We start from the raw sequence: 21,235 nt of genomic DNA, 5'->3' as shown, positions 1-21,235 counted from the left end.
AGACACCATTAAATTAGATTCTTACCAAATTTGTGGTGCTTTTTTTTATACATAAAGCAGATGTCTGATTTAAAAACTAATTCAAATATTATTTTTTATTTTCCTTTTCAGGTTGTCTTGCTCTTCCAAAGTTGAATTTGCAGTTTTTGACTCTTCATGATTACCTCCTAAGGAACTTCAATCTCTTCCGCTTGGAATCAACTTACGAAATTAGGCAGGACATCGAGGATAGTGTCAGCAGAATGAAGCCATGGTGGGTAAACTGGTTCCATTTGCAATGAAGAGAAGCAACAGTGACTGACATCCATCTGTCAGAAACCTCACAAGTGTATTCTGAAATAATATATCTGGCATGAAGATGCCCTTTAAAATATGAGATGTTTACTCTTTTGAGAAACTTTTTTATGTAAATTAGATACATCCAAAGCGATAAAATAGAAATTATGTATCTGGGTACTTGGGGGTGGGGCTGAGTGTGAGGGAGGAGAGGTCATTATTCTGGGGAGTGGGGTGGGAGGGAGAAATGCAGAAGGGAGTGAGTTGGGCATTAGTAAAAGGGTAAAGAGGAAAGGGTATGGGCTGGCCAGCAGGTCTGTACGAGGGCAAAGCAGTTCAAGTCCCAGGAGAAGCTTCTGATAAAGGGTATTCTGTTACCCCAGCAGCTCTTGTGGCTGTCACCACTAGTCTCAGTCAGCCTCTCAGAGGACCTGGCAGGAGATGAGGGGCATAGCTGAACACTGCACGGAGTGGAACACTGGAAAATCTTCCCTGGCCCTCCATCCACAGATTGCCTTGAAGAGACTAAATCATCAGCATTTACCTCTAGGGCCTGTTGAGTAGGTTTTGTTATTTGAGGAACTCTTCTGCCTAAACTGACTTTCCACCTGCTAGCTTGTGTCTGGAACTACTTTAGCAAAGAAAAGACTTTGATTTGTTGTAGTCAGCTCTGCATTATAAGATTTGTGAAGGTTAGCTTTGCTTTTTAGACGTGACTGACTTCAGGTAAATGCCCTTCATCCACTATTTCATTCTAAGTATGAAATTAATGGAGATAAGTGATAGATCACAAGTGACTATAAATGAGGAAAATAATTCTGTAAAATGAATTTTCATTACATTAGTGTCACACCATGCGCCTGTATGTACAGTTAGACTGCATTCTATGTGAAAAGCTTAACAAAATTTTGAATGTGAACTGATTGAGGTATGTTCCAGGCTTCTCCCCTTGCTAATTACAGACAGCTACATGCACACTGTGATTATGATCTATTTTTTTCACTTCTACACAGTTCTATTTTTTAATTAATTATTATGTGAAAAGTTATTCTGGGTGAGACTATAAAACACAACATAAAGTATTTTTGACTTAATAATCAGTTGAGTCAGTAGGCAGGCTAGCACTATGAAATTTGTATACCCACTGGCTGATCATCTCTGCCCACAGCTTTGCTGAAATTGTTGCCCATTGTTTGGACCCCGGGGGAGTGCTTGATCAGAAAGCTGCCTTACAATTTATGGTTACCTTGCATTTGCATGCTCAGATTCTGGACCTAATTTTGGTGATTTTGCAGAGTAGGGAGTTAGTAACTAGCAGTTCATCAAATAGAATTCCCTTATGTTTTTACTTAAATGCCAAATAAAGCAGTAATACTTAGAGTTCTTATGGTTTATTAATAAAGTAATTTTTTAACTTATTTTCTGCTAGGGGAAGAAAATGTTACTTTTGGGGGATAATTTTTGATGATAAATTTTTCTAAATTTTCATTCCTAATTGCCCATCATTGAAAATGGTTAAAAATAACAAGATCTGAAAAAGGGGGCTCACTGCCTAGTTCTCATCACATTTTCAGGCTGCTGAAACTACTGAGCAGCAGAAGAGAGGTTGTGCTAAGATTAAGAGGGTCAGAAATCTATGTTTTTTAACGCCTTTTGTTGCAGGTAGATTTTATAAAGGGGCAACAGTACTGGGGAGAGTAGATTAGTGGTTGCTTGGGCGTAGGAACAGAGATTGACTGCAAATGGACAAGGGAAATCTTTTTAATGTATAATGAAAATGTTCTAAAATTGGATTGTGGTGATGGACACACAACTCTGTAAATTTACTCAAAAGTATTGAATTGTATATTTACAGCAAATGAATGTTATGGTATGTAAACTATATTTTAGTAAAGTTGTGAAAAAAGAAGGAGGGTATAGACAGTTATTACAAAAGCTTTTAGACATAAGGTAATGCCTTTTAGAAATTATTTCACCACTAACCAAGTTATTGAATTGCAGAACTTTTATTTTCAGTTATTTTTCACTCTTTGATGTTATGAAGTTTTACAATTTTTTATTATTTATAAGAGACTTTGCTTAGGATATAGGTTTTCTTTATCTTTGCAAGCATGTCATTTTTGGCAGTACCTTCCAGTTTCAGAGTGTTGCTGCAGTCTTTATGGTACAGATTTCCCAAGGACACTATTTAATGTAAAAGCTAAAGCACTAATAGCAGAAAGAATGCATATTTGGAGGTTAATGGTTCTAGTTATTACAACTAGCTTGATTATCTGCCTTCCCCCACCATCCATGGCAGCATCATTTAAATGATTTAAATATTATGCCCTAAAGAAAGCATTTGCATAGATATTATCATTTGTTTATTTTTAATTTTTTAAATTCTAGAATGTTCTAAAGCATTTTTGAAACTCCGTATAGAAATACTTGTAATACATAAGATAAACTATAAACAATTGAGAATATCTTGATGAAGAGGAGAAAAGGGTAAGAATATAAAATAAAACTGAATATGCTGTATAACTTCATTCTTTGACAAAATGGCTCAGCTCTTACATACAGAGAGTTAGCTTTTTTTCCAGGGATGTGGGAGATATTCCTTTACTTCCCTTTCGTTTCTGGACCATGTTTGCCTGTTTCATCCCACCACATACATTCCCTGTATATTGGAACTTAAGGATTTTTTTCTTTTTTAAGTTTAGAAATAAGAGTTGCCAATATTAGGACTTAAGAATACATGCTTAGCTAGTATTTAGTTACCAGTTTTGCTTGTCCAGAAGTTGGGAAAAAGTTATTTGTTTGAGTAATCATTCACTTCTTTGGTTTCCAGGCAGTCTGAGTATGGCGGTGTAGTATTTGGTGGTTGGGCGCGAATGGCCCAGCCTATTGTGGCTTTCACTGTGGTTGAGGTTGCCAAACCCAACATAGGTGAAAACTGGCCAACCAGAGTTCGTGCAGATGTTACCATCAACCTGAACGTCAGGGATCACATCAAAGATGAATGGGAAGGTAATTTTGTATTTCAAGAAGTGGTATGGGTTACCTTTTGCATTCTTAGTTTATAGATTTTCACCTAGAGCATTGGCAAAGCACTTTCACTAAACGTTACTCTTATAAACTTAATTTTATCTTCAAAATAAAAGAATCATTTAAAGAATGGCAAGTGATTTCTGATTATTAGTAGTAAAAATACCAAGGATCATACAAGAATAATTAAATACCTTAATACTTTAATAAAAGCATAAAATAGCACACATATCAAAGTGTTTTGAAAGTTGCAGTTGGCAGAGCTGAAAGGGAGAGCATTCTAAATCTTAAGTGTGATAAGATGATGTTTATGAATTTATAAAATCAATATAAAAAATAAAAGTATTTTTGTTTACTAAAAAAGAGGGGGGAAACTCACATATAATTTGCCCACATACAGAGCAAGTAAGGAAAATAGATATTTTTAAAAGATAAAAGCAGCCCAAGTAAAGAGGATAGGGATGCATATAATTTGCAGAAAATAAAGATACAAAATCAAAATTAGACCAACTCAGAAGGACTTTAGAGGGAGCTAATAAAGTAACTGGGAAAGAAATAATAATAGTTTATTTGTACCAAAGAGAGGAAGTCAGATTTAAAAGATCAGTGAAATCAGATGCACTTAAGGATAAATAATTGCAGAGAAATTGAGTTATTTTTCCTGTTCTTTATTAAGCAAGATTTTAGGGATGGTAGTTCTATATCACAATTAATTTTATTTAGAGGCGGATATGTTCAAAGTTACTAAGTCAAATGGAGTTAAAACATCAATAACACCTGTGCCAGAAATGGCACATAAACTGATTTTTAATTGGCACTTTCATATTTTTCTCTCAGCTGTCTATAAGGATGTTTGCTCCCCTGCTGTGAGAAACAGGAGCTGGTAGATTTTATCTCCTTCCACCTTCTTGACATGCCAGAAGGAAAGGGATTGTCCCTTAATGGATCCATTTTCAGAAATCATTGCTCTTGATATAGCTGTTTATAGCCATAGGGACTATATGATATATTCATCAAGTAATTCTGAAGGAATCCAGCAGCAAAGCTGGCCAAATGTTTAACAAATAGTCACTGTATTCAGTAGAGTTTGTGACAGATTGTTTTTGTGACTCCTTTATCCTTCAGAATTTTTCCAATCTGGTGCATTTCCCATCTAGAATAACATGTACCTTTATTATTGCTGAATCTTGAGAAAGGCATTAAGTTGCTGAAGAAGCTCTTACATTTATTACCCCTTGGAGCTTAAGGAGGGATTAAAATAAACACTGTTTTACATAGTGGTTAATGAACTTAAATAACTTACTGACCACCCCGTGGAAGTAGTGATGGCTGGAAATAAAACGAGGGGGAAAAAAGGCCCTTTGTCGAAATGTATAGATGACAGGTGACAAGCCTACCTTGTGGTGTTAAGAAAAAAAAAGGATGCATTACTCTGAACCCCTTACCTCCATAACATTGGAGACTGCTATTCAGAAGGCCATCAAAGTCTTTTTTTTATTTTCCTTTTTTTTCCTGCTTTCTTTTTTTTTAAGCAAAGACCTCTGGTAGTATCAGAAATAGAGTGGATAGTGCTCTACACTGGAATTTGACACAACATTGTAAAATGATTATAACTCAATAAAAAAAATGTTTAAAAAAAAAGAAATAGAGTGGGTACATTTTTATGGACAATATAGGGAACAGTAGGGCATTGTGGGACAAGAGTGGTGGGGAGAAAAGTGTTTTCTGGGAGGCTAGAGCCAAAATTCAGGCCCCTTACTGATCACAGATAAAGTAACTAAATAAAAAATGAGAGAGGGGTTCTGGAAACAGTAATGAATATTGTCCTGTAAAAACAGAATAGGTTTGAAGAGTTTAAGCTAAATACTATAAAACATTCTTCTTGTCCCTTCAAAAAGATGTGACGCTAGGCCCTTGTCTTCTCCATTACCCCATTTAAAATTAAGGAAACAGAGTTAATGAGATTGAAATATTGGCTTCTGCTCTAGAAGACACAGCCAGGATGGAGTAAATGCAAATGGTTGTAAGGAGAGTTGAGCTTATTATAAAATAGCTAATTTTAATGTGGATCTAAGACGTCCCACAGTATCCCTCAGTGATGTCAAAAAGTGACATTGGTAGGGACTAAATTACTTCTTGGGGCCACTTCTTTGGCTCTAAAACTTAGAAGTTTTAATGAGCAGCACAATTCATATAGTAGAATACCCCTTAGTTTTCATTCTTCTCCTGCTTTTTTGCATAGATTTTGTTGAAAAATAAACAGTCAAGCCATCATCATGAGTCAGAGTTATTATTTCTAGTACACTTGAACCCCACTCCATACTGAAACATACCAGAGTGTTGCTAATACTATTAGCCACACACTCACATTTGTGATTTGATTTCATTATATATCTTGTTACCAAGATTATGAGCAAGCAGACTGTTTAAATTTGCATTTATACTCTATAAGAACTAACAAAAATGAATTGGGGTTAAAAATGAAGATAAGTGGTGTAACATTGCATACCCAGTGTGTGGTGTGATTTTATGCCTCTTGTCTTCCATTGTGTTGACTTTTAATAGAGCTGGGAATCCAGTTGAATCCATTATTTGATCTAATGACTGAGAAACTACAGACTTTGGCACAAGTCACCTACTTCTTGACATTCACTTACAAAAAGTTCAGCATCTGCCAACTGAAACTATATATATTCAGCTGTCTTCTCAAGATGCTCTGTGAACAGTGCTTTGTGCCTGGATGAATTATTCTTGAGTTGACCTCCTTTGGTGAAATACAATTAGACTGTTGTTGAAATGACACTGATAGATAGTTTAAACTGATATTAGAAACCTGCTAAATATGATATAGGTGGATTATATGCCAACCATATTTTTGGTTATTTATTAAGAATGTTAGAAAAAGAATGATGACAGGCATTCAGTTTTGGAGCTGTAGCATGACTGGAAAGACTTATTCAATAATGTATTCATGGCATAAAGGTTTCTAATTTTAGAGAAATTTTTACTTTAATTATTGCTATCAAACATTGATTACTAAAGATTATAGAAAAACCCATAATTGTATTACAATGTAAATATAATCATTGATCACCTCTGATATTTTCAATGCTTATTATATTTCCATTCCAAAAATAAGAGGAGGGGAATTTGCCAACAAAAGACTGAAAACAAAAGCATTCAAATAAGCGAAAATGTCTTCTTGTTTTGCTAGGACTTCGGAAGCATGATGTATGCTTTTTAATTACTGTGCGTCCCACAAAACCTTATGGTACCAAATTTGACCGCAGGAGACCTTTTATAGAGCAAGTTGGCCTGGTTTATGTCAGAGGCTGTGAAATCCAGGGCATGCTGGATGATAAAGGGCGTGTCATTGAAGACGGTATGGTGATCTATATTTTTGAAAGAGTTGTGTACATAATGATAAATTTCTTTTCCTTTCTTCTGTTTTGCATCCTCCGTAATTTTTTTAAGCTGTTTTATATACTAAACTGACACAAAGGATTATGCATAAAATGTGTATATACCTACCATGCACTTTTAGAAATAACTGAATATGGTTTCTAAACGTCTGTGTTAGACATTGGGCAGGATCTTTTAAAACTGCCTTTATTTAAAACTTTTCCCTTTATAATATTTTACAATACTGCTTTTAAAAACCTCCGATGTTGTTCAATGATACAGTTTGCTAATTTTTCCTTTTTAAATTTTATTTATTTGATTCATGATAGCAGGTTGTTCTCAACTGGGAACAGCACTACCATGTCTTTTTAAATATATGGTGGTATTTACGTTGTCAAATGACTGGGGTCGCAGAAGGGAATGGTGAGCTGTTGGTGTTTGATGGATGGGGGCCAGCGATGCTAACCATCTGAACACAACTGTCTGCTGGAAGGAATTGTTTTGCCCAAGATGCCAGCATTATCCCCATTTGGAAACACTGCCTTAAAGGATTAGTCAGCTCTTTGATTTTTTTTAGGCTTATCACTGATGGTTTTTTGAAATTCTTCCTTATGTTGTCCTGACTTTTTGGGTAATACTTACTATTAAATTATAACTGCATCTATGCCCAGTGCTTATTTTATAATTCGTTTACAGATTTTCTCTCAGAATTTGAATCAGCTTCTACTGCCTGTGATTTCAAGATCGCATCATTGCTGAAGTGCTGATAATTAGGCTCCTCTAAACACTAGAATAAAAGAAAGTAGGAGAAGGGAATGGAGGATAGGTGAAATAAACATAAGGCCACATAATGGGGCAAGAGTTGGAAGTCTAAGACGAAAAGGAAGGAGAGAGGGCAAAAGGCAAGATAAAGCTTCCGAGATTTTAGCCATTAGGGTATGAAATTTTCCTTCATACTGACGATGTTAGGTATGAGACATGGGAGGACGAAAGGCGTGATCAGCCGAGGGCTTACTGTGTGTGAGGCAGTAGTGGAGGCAGTAGTAGGAGCTGTGTAACTGGCACAAGTTAGGTTCCTTGATTTCTGAGGCCCCTGTTTTAGTTGAGGGCATATACGAATAATTGCAGTGCATGGCACTGCGTCGTAGGCATCTCACGACCTTTCTGGGAAGAAATAGTGAAAATTTAGAGAAAGGAGAAAATATTTTCAGCTTCTTGGAATTTGAAATGGATGAATGAAAGGCATTCTAGTCGGGGTAGTGGCTGGAGATAAGTCTGGACATTTTACTCATCATTTCGAGAAAAGGAATACTACTGACTTACTTGGATATTTGAAAAGTGAATATTTCATTTACCAAACTTTTAAAAAAAATGTCCAGGACCTGAACCCAGACCCAATCTTAGAGGAGAGTCAAGGACATTTAGAGTGTTTCTGGATCCGAACCAGTATCAACAAGACATGACCAGTACTATACAGAATGGAGCAGAAGATGTGTATGAAACTTTCAACATAATAATGAGGAGAAAACCAAAGGAAAATAACTTCAAGGTAATTTTTATGCTATGTAACTAAAAGTACTATGCCATAATTTGAATAACTTTTAAGACACAAGTACACAGATACTGGTAAAAAAAAAAATGATTTAATAAAATAATGATCTTTGTCTTTTTAAGCTAGAAACTTAAAATATCAGTTAATCCTGTTGTTATTTTAAAGATCAGCATCTGTCCTTGCTTTTTGTATATTACTCCGTTTATGCCTCAGTATGAGGTGTAGAGAACTGCTTGTTTATTTGTTTACTGACTTCCTTTCTTTTCTTTTAAACATTTTTTTATTGAGTAATAGTCATTTTACAATGTTGTGTCAAATTCCAGTGTAGAGCACAATTTTTCAGTTATACATGAACATACATATATTCATTGTCACATTTTTTTTCACTGTGAGCTACCACAAGATCTTGTATATATACTAGGACTTCTTTTTTAAATCAAAAGTAGGTATATTCCGAATTACTTTAAGACTACAGATGTGGAACCGCAGGGTTCTGAATTACTCTATGATATTTTGTATTTATATTTTACTCATTAGTGGAAAAAGGGAGTTTGGGGATTAGAGAGTTATACTTCTATAATAACTTTGTGGAGAGGAGTAGAGGAAGATTTTTAAATTATTATTTGAAACTATACTATAAAACTTAAACATTAAGCAATTCTAGCATTTGAAAATACTAGCTTTTGCACAAGTTCCTTTCTTTTCTCTCTCCCCCAAAATAGTGCTTCTTATGCAGTATCACTTTATTACCTTCTTTTTAACCCATTGTTACGATTAAAAGAAGAAAATCTCACATACAAAGGGATTTATTCCACATCTCACCCTGTTGTTGAAGGCAAAACAGTGACGGTATCCTTGATTTCTTGTTGTCTTCCACATCCAATCCATCAGTCAGTCTTACTGGCTCACCACCTCCGCTGATGCCACGTGTCAGACACCTTCATCTCTCACATCCCTGCTTCCATTCTTGATTGCTCCTCCCTTACACTATTCTCCATGTAGTGACTGAATGTGAGTTACAACCTGGTATCCCTGTTCATGTACTTTAATGGTCTCCCATCACAGTAGAAGATTGTTACCATAATCCAAAGGTCCCTTTATTATCTGTCCTCTGGCTGCCTCTCCAAAATCATTTTCTAACACTTTTTCTTAATTCACGCCATTCCAGTCACACTGACCTCTTTGCTCGGTAGTAGCCCAAGCTTTTGCACATGGTGTTTCCACCAGCTAGACAGTCTCCTCCCAGGTATCCACATGGATTGTTTCCTTACTTTACATGGGCAACTCTGTTTAAATGTCAGCTCCTAACAGAAGCCCTCTCTGACAATGTTTTCTAAAGTACCGTCTCCCTTTCTCATCATTTTTTATTCAGTTATCTTCATTTTTCCTCACAGCCTTTATTACACCTGATGATTATATATTTGTTATTTACCTGACTTTAGAAGGACTTTATATTTGTTATTTCTCTGGCATTAGTCTGCAAATTTATGAGGACATGGCTTCTGTTTTGTCTGTCTCTGTTTCTCAGTAATGAATGAATTTTATTCAGTTTACTAAGAGAAAAATGGTTCCTTTTTTATAGTCATTCCTTTCATCATTTTTTTAATGCCTGCGGTGTGTCTGGTACTGTGCTAAGTTTTCTATAGAGTTAATGAAGATGAGTAAGGCACAGTTTATACCATTAGTGAGCTTAGACTACTGATTAGGGAAGTCAGAAACAGAAACAGGAAATAAGTAACCAAGTACATGAATAAGAGAATTTTAGTTAGAGATAAGCGCAAGAAAATAAAACAAGGTAATGTGATAAAAGTATTGTATTAACATACACTATCCTATTATTTTGTTGTCCTGTTGGATGTATAGCATTTATTATATACAAATGGCTGGTTTGGTTGTTTTATTCTATGAAATTAATAGCCTAGCCTTCCGATTTCCATATGTGGGATAGAGATACATCATTTTGTTGAAATAATTATTGCAAAGTCTAAGAATTTACCTTGGCTTTTAGTAATAACTTTTGAAAATGTATAAATTAACTACTATAATACCTTTTATTGTCGTCCTAATTCTTTCATTCTGAAAATTTTGACTTTTCATTTTTATCATTGTTCATTTTTAAAATTTCTTATTTCTGACAGTGCTAATTTTAGAATTTCTTAATTTCACAATTGAGGCATATATATTAATGTTCTTCTGGTTGTGTGTGATCTTAGCACTGTGGAACTATGAAGTATAGAGGAGAAAACTCTAGTAGTTTCTAAGAGGGTGCATTTTTTAAGGGTTTGTTCTATAATGTTTTCTTGCTATACTATAAACCTGATTGAATTTTCATCCTGCTCAACAGAAGTCAAGTGGTAAACTCATTTATGACATTCTGTCTAAATGAACTCCTAGTGGATAAACTGTTCTTGCTAAGTTTGGTCTTTTGTTTAACTCAGTGTATGGTATCAGCTGAAAATATAGCTGTTGATTCAGTCTAGCCAAGCACCTGTCAGCAGAAAATAGCTTCTTGCCCTGAAACACTCGGGAATTCTGGATTAGTACAGCCAACCCTGCATTCCATTGAAGTGCAAATGTTTGAGATGTCTTCTTGATAAAATTTGTTCTTGTCCTCTTACTGACAGGCTGTGCTGGAGACTATTCGGAACCTGATGAATACTGATTGTGTGGTACCTGACTGGCTACATGACATCATTTTAGGTTATGGGGATCCAAGCAGTGCGCATTATTCAAAAATGCCCAATCAGATCGCCACCCTTGATTTCAATGATACATTTCTCTCCATTGAGCATTTAAAAACCAGCTTTCCTGGTCATAATGTTAAAGTAACTGTGGATGACCCAGCTCTCCAGATACCCCCTTTCAGGTAAAGTCAGAACTAGACATACTCCTTTTGAAGCTTTCTATAGTCAGTCCAAGTTAGGCCGTGAGGACTGTAGCTAAAGGAAGTTTTGAATATCATATCTGGATTTTGTGTGGGCAGTCTTTACCTTCACCATATAATAACTGATGAGTTTATTTTATTTGACTCTATTTCTAATTCTTTGTGTAGTAGCTATTTTAAGAATACAATAGAAGTAGCCTCGTGTCTTATAAGGGATCAGTAAATGCTTTTTGTCTGAGGAGTACTATATAAATATACATATAGCACTTGGTTGGAGAAATACATCTTTGCAGATTATGCATATAATCTGATATATTTCCTAATTAATTCTCATAGCCATGTGATTTTGAGCTGTCTAATGGTTTTAGGAAAAAATTCTTTTTTTCTTTTAACACTGCTTGCTTTCATACAATTTAAATATTTACAAGATAGTTATATTTAGTGTTAAAGGAGCTTTGGTTTTAATTTGAGTAGAAAAAGATCAAAGTACTAGAAGTACTGGTTCCTTCATGAATTCCATCATATAGATTAAGCATATAGATTAGGTGAAGCACTAAGTATACCTAAGGTGGTAGGAAAGAGCTTAGTTACTTGTTTAGTTGGAAATTAGAACATCCAGCTTTTAATTGGCTGTTAAGTATAAATATAATAATTCTACATATTAAAAACATGTGTCCTCTGTAACACCCAAACCTTGCCTTCCTTCATACTTTCCTAATCCTGTTAATGGCAAAATCATTCTTCTATTCACCCCATCTGGAAAGCTCAGCATTTTTTCCATGTCAGTCCTGACTGCTACTTCTCTAGGTCCTCAGCACCTTCAGTCTTCTTAATAGAGTGCCTTTCCTGCCTCTCTGTCCTCTCTTGAAGCCATTACATGCCTTACTGCAGGAGTCATTCCACTATCTAACTTAAAATTCTGATTTTTCCTGTTGCTTATCAAAATAAGGGCTGACCTCTTAGCCTCTTTGTTTCTTAGCACTTTGCAGGGGCAGGCGGTATGATCTTTGTTTTTCAGAATGTGAAGAAAGACTGGGAAAAAGTGCACATAGAGAATTCATTTTTCAGTTTAATTTTAGAGTAGTCACTGACTTCCTCAGTTCCCTGTGGGGGCTTAGCTCCTGAGGTATCACTGATCCCAGACTAAGAACTTCTGCCTTAAAGGCTTGATATTCCAAAGGTGTCATAACAGGACTCCAGCCTTTGTCTTGAGCCTTGTTTTCCCTGTTGTATCCTACACTTCCGCAAAACTGGCTACTTGTATTTGAGTCTCTGCTGTTCTTTCTTCTTCGAATGTCCTCCCTCTCATGTTTATATGTCTAAATACTTTGAAATTCATTTTAAATGCCAAGTTTTCCATAAAGCCGTTTCTGATTATGTGAGGGACAAGGTGTAAAGCACTTTGCAGTGCATACACTAGAGGTATATAAAATTTTTTTTGGAAACCATTATGTTAAGTGGAAGATGCCAGACAGAAGAGGACAAATACTGTATGATTCCATTTATATGAAATGTCCAGAATAAGCAGATATAAAGACAGTAAATTACTGGTTGCAATAGGCTGGGTTTAGGTTGGAATAGGCAGTGACTGCTTAACTGGCATGGGGTTTGCTTGGGGATGATGAAAATATCCCGGCATCAGACAATAGTGATGACGCTACAACATTATGAATGTACTAAAGCCCACTGAATTGTACCCTTTAAAGTGCTGAATTTTATGTGATATGAATATTACCCTAATTTTAAAAAGTTATCTCCCCTAAAAAGATAAATAAATAAGTGTTTCTTCTTTGATTCTCCCTTAATCATGATGACTTTTTCTAATCTGAATACCCTTAACACACATTTTAGTCCTTTTAAATCTGCTTTTTTCAAAATTTATGTGCAGGTAGTGAGCTCCTTTAGGCTATAAATGTTTCTTACTCATCTGATAATCCTCTGTACAGTGTCAAGCATAAGATAGGTGATTGGCGAATCATTGTTGATTGTAAAAATGAACAAAGGTTTTGGTCTTGTAGGATAACTTTCCCAGTAAGAAGTGGCAAAGGGAAGAAAAGGAAAGATGCGGAGGGGGAAGATGAAGACAATGAAGAGGCAAGAACCTTAATTGTTGAACCTCACGTTATCCCTAATAGAGGTCCTTATCCGTACAACCAACCCAAACGGTAATTTCACTCTCTCTGCTAATCGTAATAATGAATCATGGTTTGCTATTTCAAGTGGATTAGTAATACTTTTTAAAATTTCTGATCCTTTAAAAATTTTACAAAACTTCTGTTTCTGGACCCTCTTCTATCCATTGACTGAATAGCTCAGACATTTTTTGGCCCTTCTGTAGTAATATTTCAAAAAGAAGCATTTTCAGGTACTATGAGAAATAACTTTTCGGGGACTACTTTGGTTTGAGCACAGGGTTCTTACTTCATGACCATGTGCTCCATTTAGCAGCTCCCCTCTTGCACGTGTGCCATGACTAGAAAGTGACCTATGTATTTGGTGTCAGATTGGGAACTAGAACTTTAACACTGAGATGAGGTTGGGGCTGGGCTAAACATATTGCTAAATAACTGTAGTCTTTTCTCTTCCGCAAGATTCATTTAGTTTTAATTGGCCTCCGGAAGGGTGTGAGTGAAGAGAGTTGTTTAGAAGACACTGGGTCAGTCATGTTGAGATGTAAAGTTGTAGAGCTCTGCTGTATAACATTGTGCTTAGAGTTAACAGTACTGTGCTGAACATTTAAAATTTGTTAAGAAGATACCTGTCATTTAATGTACTTTTTACTGCACAAACACCCACAGAAGGGGCTGAAATTGGAGGAAAAAGATTTGGGGAGACCAGGGGCCAATATAGAGCAAATGTTTAGACCTCTGGTCATTATTGTGTAAATTTTTACTAATGTCATTCATCTGTATTTTTAACGAACGTTTTATCAACTCTTATTTGCAGTAATACGATTCAGTTCACTCATACACAGATAGAGGCCATCCGTGCTGGAATGCAGCCTGGTCTAACTATGGTAAGAGAATTATTTGTTATACAAGTTCTTACGTGGAATCAGACAGAAGTGAGTGTCAGATTTTCAGAGTGTGTAGAGTTCTATTTAAAGCACAAAAACCCAACTGAATTTAAGTGTTTATACGTAATTCTGGCATCTAATGCATATGTAGATCTCGCTACTCATTTCATTGTTTATAAGTAGAGTTTTATTAGAATATAGTTATGCCCATGTATTGCTTATGGCCACTTTTTTGCTACAACAACAGTTTAAATACTTGCAACAGAGATTGTGTGGGCCACAAAATCTAATATGAATACTTACTGGCCATTTACAGGAAAAGTCTGTTGATGCTGATTTAGAAGCGTGTTTAATTTCCAAGTATTTAGAGATTTTCCTGTTACTTTCTAGTTACTGATTTCTGATCTAAGTCCATTAAAGTCAGAGAACATACTTTATATGACTTCAACTTTTAATTTATTGAGGCTTGTTTTATACCTAGGACATGATCTATCTGTAGGTGAATATTCTGTGAACACTTGAAAAGAATGTGTATGTTGATGACTGAGAGAGCAATATTGAAGTCTCCAGTTATAATTATGTATTTGTCTGTTTCTCCTTTCAGTTCTGTCAGTTTTTGCTTCATGTATTTTAAAACTTTATGGATATGTACATACACTTTCAGGGTTGTTATATCTTCTTGGTGAATTGATGCTTTTATCATACATTGTGTCTGTCTTAATCACTGGTAATTTTTTTTTGCTCAGAAGTCTACTTTAATATAAATATAGCCACTGCAGCTTTCTTTTGATTAGTGTTTATTTATGTGATTCATCTTTTTCTGTCATTTTACTTCTAACCTACCTATTATATTCGAAGTGAGTTTGTTGTAGACATCATATAGTTGGGGCATGATTTTTAATCCATTTTGACAGTCTCTGCTTTTAAGTCCCATTTAATCCATTTGCACTTAATGTACTTATTTGTCTGTTTGGATTTAGGCCTACCATTTCATTATTTGTTTTATGTTTGTTCCCCTTTTTTGTGTGTTCCTGTTTCCCCTTTCCTACCTTCTTTTGAGTTATTTGGATAGTCTTTAGTTTTTCATTTTTATTTATCTTTTGTTCTTTTACTGTATCTCTTGTATAATTTTTTCTTAATAGCTACTCTAGGGAATTACAACATACATATTTAACTTTTCACAGTCTACTTAGAATCAATATTTTGTCTCTTAAGTTTAATGTAGTATTCTTACTTCCATGGAGGTCCCTTTACTATCCCCTTCTATATTGTGGTTGTCATATATATTATTGAAAATGCTATCAGGCAATATTACATTTTTTTCTTGCAAACACCAAACGTGTTTTAAAAAAGAACTGCAGAGGCGAATAGTCTTTTATGTTTACCATATATCTTTTATTCCTGGTACCTCAAGTTTCCTCTCATACCATTTCCTTTGAAGAATTTCTTTTTAACCAATTTTAAGAGCGGATCTCCTAACAATGAATTAACTAATTTTCCATCATATGAGAATGTCTCTAATTCACCCTCATTCTTTGAAGATATTTTTACTAGACATAGAATTTTGCATTGACAGCTTTTTTCTTTCAGAACATTAAAAATGTTATTTTACTTACTTCTGGCTTTCATGGTGTTTAATAAGCCCAGAGTCATTTGAAGCATCTTAAGTATGATGTGTCTAGGCTTAGATTTGTTTATGGTTTGCTGAACTTCTTGAATCTGTAGATTTATGTCTTTTGCCAGATCTGGGAAATTTTCAGCCATTATTTCTTTAAATAATATTTCTATTCTGTGTACTTTTCCTTTCTTTCCAGGACTCCAGTGATATGTTAGACCTTTTTAATATTGCCCCATAGATTCATGAGGCTATGTTTATTATTTAAAAAAAATTTTTTTTCTGCTTATTGTTCTGGTTAGTGATTTCCATTGATCTATCCTAAGGTTTACCAACTCTGTCTTACCCATTCTGGTGTTGAATTCATCTAGCAAATTTTAAAATTTATCTTATCTTTCGGGTTTACAATTTCTATTTTCTAACAATGTGATAACTTAGTAGTCTGCTATGTGTTCTCTGTTTTTAGGTTGTGGGCCCACCAGGTACAGGAAAAACAGATGTGGCAGTCCAAATCATATCCAACATCTACCACAACTTCCCAGAGCAGAGGACTCTGATTGTTACTCATTCCAATCAGGTAAGAGTGTGTGTGTGTGTGCACGTGTGTGTGCGTGCCCCATGCATGTATGGAGCAGATGTGCATGTATGGAGCAAAAGATGCATGAGAGCACAGTGGACATTTCTGGTTGAATGATAACATGATTATGGATGCAGAGAATACCAGGAAAGGCTGATAAGTATGGTATGTTATTAAGTTAATCTTGGATTATCACTTGTCATGACCTGGCTATACTGAAGAAAATACAAAAACAATCTTTCATCTCTAGTGGAGGCAGCCAAAATGTAGAAAAGCTAAGAATAATATTTGGATATGTGGTTAAATGTTTGGATTAAATTAAATTGCCTTTTCCCCTCCAACTTCCATGCTAAGCTAGACTTTTTACTTTGAGATTAAAAGCATTGTCCCTTACTAGTAACATTTTTCTACTAGAATAAATATTCCTAAAAGACTAAATCTAGACCGTATTGATACTGAATTGAATTTGAAATCCTCATGAAGTATACCTACAAATATCTATATTACATGGAAGGACCATTTTAGGTTGCAGGTCTAACACCTAAAGCATTTATAAATGGCTAAAACAAAAAAACAACAAACTCCTTTCTTATAAATAAATGGCTGAAAAATGACCTTTGCATCTATGTGTGTGCTGAGGTAGTTATTCTGAAGCTGTCACTGTTGTGAAAATGAGGGAGAACAAGTAACATTTATTAACTCTCATGTAAAATGTGACAGGCAGCTCCCAGAACATTCTGAAACATATTATGAGACTTTCATTGCTGTTTAAACCTCGAAAGGTACTTATTTTCTCCAAATACATATTAGCAACAGTGACTTCAGCTAACCAGTTCTTTTAAAAAGTTGGTCTACACACAACATTGTAAAATGACTATAACTCAATGAAAAAATGTTTAAAAAAAGTTGATCTACAAAGAAGCTATGGGTTTTTAAAATGCTAAATGTCAGTTTTCTGTTACTCATCAGTTTTTAATCTCAGGACTTTAAAATTAATACTGTCCAGTCCATACACTTGTTTTGAAGTTTATAAGTTACAGTGGCATATTGTACTAAACTTGTGCCAGGGAAGGGGTTGATTGAGGTTTTGTCATGATAAAAGAAGCATTGTATAAAGGCTTTTTTTCTTCTATTTAATAAAACTTAATCTGTAATAATCTTACATATTTTCAAATTCTTAGAATGAATAAAAATAATTTATGTGTTGTTCTAAAATAACATTTTTTAGTAAATTTTGTCAAAAACTGGATAATGACTTGATAATGTAGAAGATAGTGTCCTCTACATCTGATTTGACTTGTGTAGCACAATTACAGAGAAGGTTACTTTTCAGAAAATACCCAAAGACTTCATTGTTTGCTAAGGGCCTTTCTTGATCCTTTGATAGTCAAATCATCCTCCTTCTTCATGTCTGTCAAATTGTTGATTTTTCACAGCTGTTTTGTTTGCTAGATCTTGGTTAGCATATATAATTCAAGCAGTTATCCAACATCCCTCTAATTCATGATGAAATCTTTCACTTTTTTCTGAGACTATAATGTACGAGTATTTTTCACCCTCTAAATCTACATGGGTCGTGGGTTTGGATAGTGAGTAATACCATGTGGTCTGATCTTTGGGGTCTCAAGTTTTGGATTGAGAATATCATGAGTTGGGATAGCGGGGAATTTTTTTCTGAAAATTTATGTTTTTCTCTTCAGTTTCTGAGCTCTGATTGCTAGAATTTTGATAGCAAAGGATATCTGTACGTGTGTTACATAACCTGGATGTTTACAAGACTGGATGTTGACTTGATGGTCAGGGTTACACTGATGGTAAATTAGCAGAAATGTTTGAATGGGGGCTAATTTTTAAATGAAGCTTTTATTAGTGTATCTTTCCATACATTGAAACTTGCCTTTCTGCAAAACCCTCTAACTGTAGATGCTCAGATAATAAAATATCAGAATTTGAGGGAACCCTAAATATGAACATTTATAGGTAGATAAATGGCTTTTATAAGAGTAGTTGGTGCTGTGCTGTGTGCTCTGCTCATCGTTGTATAGACAACTTTAGACTGGCAGCCTAAGCGCTGAGTGATGCACTCTACCTTTCCGCTCTGTGGTCCTCCTGATGAATTCTACTCACACACTCACCTTCTGAGAGGCTTGTTCTAACCACAAAAACTTTTCAGTTCTCTGCAATCCATGGAAATTCTTTTGAGTAAAATGAAACTTGGTATGGTTATTAATTATTTTAGTAATTATTACTACTTGAGTGAAATAGAAACTGAACCAAAGCCTTTCTTTTCATAAATTAGCAGATATGTGTTGGACACATGATTTTTATGGTTTCCAGTTATTCCTTTGGCCAAGTATACATATGTAGCACTGTCAAAAATCAATAAAAATACTATTTGGTTTAAATTGTAAACAGCCTAATATAAGTTGTTTCCTTCTATGTTTTGATGTTGATTCTTTTTTGTTTGTTTGTTTGTTTGTTTGGGGGGAGGGGTAATTAGGTTGGTTGGTTGGTTGGTTGGTTTATTTAATGGAAGTACCAAATTGAACCCAAGACCTCATGTATGGTAGGCATGCACTCTACCACTGAGCTATACCTTCCCCCTCTTGGTGTTGATTCTCATCTGACTGGGCAGTGTTCATTCTTTCCATCCTTCTAATTGTTAGTTTTTGTTACTTTTAAAGGAGCCTGCTAATTCTTTAAAACTCACCATCATCCTTTTTTTTTTTTTTTTTTAATTCTCCAGGCCCTGAACCAGTTGTTTGAGAAAATTATGGCTTTAGACATTGATGAGCGCCACCTCCTGCGTCTTGGTCATGGAGAAGAAGAGCTGGAGACAGAGAAAGATTTCAGCAGGTGAGCAAATGGGGATGAGTTTTGAAATGGTGTACAAAAGAATTTCTAACTTTCTCTTCTTTTCTCTTTACTGAAGAAGCATTAGGAGAAGAGAGCAATGAGTAATCCAACTTAATTCTGAAAGATTCTAGTGTAACCTACTTAGACCATACTCAGTTGACCTAAAAGTCTGGTCATGATCTCCCTCAGGTCCAATTCTATATGTTTCTGCCATTTTTTCCTCAAGCATATAATTATTTCAATGAAGAGAATTATCTTGTTCATCTTTTTAAAATTGCAGATTTCCATTTGCTCTCTATTTATTGAAGTAATTTTTAATATTGCCAAACCAAAACTGTACAGCTTTACACAGTTTCTTTTCACATTTCATCCAGACATTTAATTTGCATTTATTTTAGGTGCCAGTTAAGTTGATGCATTTAAGTAAGTGCAGTTGAGGTTAATGATAGCATAATTTTGGTATTGTAACTAGTATTTCAGGTACTTGTTGCTAGTTTAACTGGAATTCATATTTAGTGTTACATATTGTAAAGAGACTAAAATTTTACAAATTAAATTTCTTCTGCTGTTAGTATTTTAGTTTTTTTCCTTCAAAATTGCTTTATAGTAGCTCATTTCATTTATGTTTAAATCCATTATTAAGGCATAATTTTATACAATAGGCATAATTAACAGCTGCACATATTTAATATAGCCTTTGACTATCGAACATTACTTTTGACTAAATTGATTGTAGATATCAAAAGAGCTAAAAGAGTGTCAAATTATTATGTTACATTTATTTTGAGTTCTTGTATTAAGTATCTCAACAAACATTTTTTAGCTTCTGAAAAGTCAGAGGACAAGATCAATACACATTAAGTTATTTGGGGCTCTAGACTCTTAATTGGGGATCAGCCAGGAATGCTTCCCAGAATTCTTCCTGTAGATATTTCTTCTTATTAAAACTAACTTTCACAAGTGGGCTAGACTCTAAAATCTTATAATCCAGAATGCGGTGAACATATAGGTGCTGATGGAATGCTAAATACTATAATTATAATTATTTTGCAGTACAATTTATAGTTTTTAAAGAATACTGTAATAGTACAGTAGAGTTTTAAAAATGAGTTTAGGTACTACCAAGTTTTTAGAGAAGAAAATACTTTTTGCTTTCTAATACACGAACCAGTCCCCAGGTGTTGATAGTAATGTGAGTGCTTGTTTAACTGAGCATATTCTTTTTTTTCTCTCCCTTTGTTATAATTAAAAAGAAAAATAGTGAATATTGTTTCACAATAAAAGTAGTATCACTTTCCCTAAAGAAAAAATTTTATTACATCTTGTGTGAAATAATAGAGAGTGATCATTCACAATTCTACTACTCTAAAAAAATTTTTTGTTAGTAATCAGCTATAATTATGCTATCATGTTTAATTGTATACAGGCATACCTCAGAGATATCGCAGGTTTGGTTTTATACCACCATAATCAAGCAAATATCACAACAAAGAGAGTTGCATGGGTTTTTTAGTTTCCCAGTGCATATAAAAAGTTATGTTTACACTCTGCTGTAGTCATTACGTGTACAATAGCATTATGTCCAAAAAAATAATGTAGATACCTTAGCTGAAAAATACCTATTGCTAAAAACTGCTAGCCATCATATGAGCCTTCAGCAGGTCATAGTCTTTTTGCTGGTGAAGGGTGTTGCCTTGATGTTGATGGCTGTTCTACTCAGGGTGGTGGTTGCTGAAGGTTGAAGTGGCTGTGGCAACTTCTTAAAATGAAACAACGATGAAGTTTGCCACATCAACTGACTCTTTACAAATGATTTCTTCATAGCATGCAATGCTGTTTGATAGCATTTTACCCACAGTAGAACTTCTTTCAAAATTGGAGTCAGCCCTCTCAAACTCTGCTGCTGTTTTATCCACTAAGTTTATGTCATATTCTAAATCCATTGTTGTCATTTCACCAATCTTCACAGTATCTTCATCAGGAGTAGATTCCATCTCAAAAAACAACTTTCTTTCTCTTCCAAAAGAAGC

General features: G+C 34.8%; 1 protein-coding gene across 1 annotated transcript in view; it reads left to right on the top strand.

Annotated features, from left to right (window-relative positions):
* AQR (aquarius intron-binding spliceosomal factor) overlaps window positions 1–21,235 on the top strand; it is an 85,535-nt gene that overhangs the window by 35,921 nt on the left and 28,379 nt on the right. The window contains exons 16-24 of the mRNA XM_010965105.3: window positions 112–253; window positions 3,107–3,285; window positions 6,518–6,685; window positions 8,085–8,254; window positions 10,882–11,123; window positions 13,160–13,306; window positions 14,088–14,157; window positions 16,239–16,349; window positions 19,096–19,205. Coding sequence (XP_010963407.1) covers window positions 112–253; window positions 3,107–3,285; window positions 6,518–6,685; window positions 8,085–8,254; window positions 10,882–11,123; window positions 13,160–13,306; window positions 14,088–14,157; window positions 16,239–16,349; window positions 19,096–19,205 — 1,339 coding nt within the window. The remainder of the gene's footprint in view (window positions 1–111; window positions 254–3,106; window positions 3,286–6,517; window positions 6,686–8,084; window positions 8,255–10,881; window positions 11,124–13,159; window positions 13,307–14,087; window positions 14,158–16,238; window positions 16,350–19,095; window positions 19,206–21,235) is intronic.

This window comes from Camelus bactrianus, chromosome 6 (assembly GCF_048773025.1).
Source record: "Camelus bactrianus isolate YW-2024 breed Bactrian camel chromosome 6, ASM4877302v1, whole genome shotgun sequence".
Taxonomy (NCBI): Eukaryota; Metazoa; Chordata; class Mammalia; order Artiodactyla; family Camelidae; genus Camelus; species Camelus bactrianus.
The sequence above is the reverse complement of the archived record's forward strand: the minus strand, read 5'-3'. Positions and strand labels throughout refer to the sequence as shown.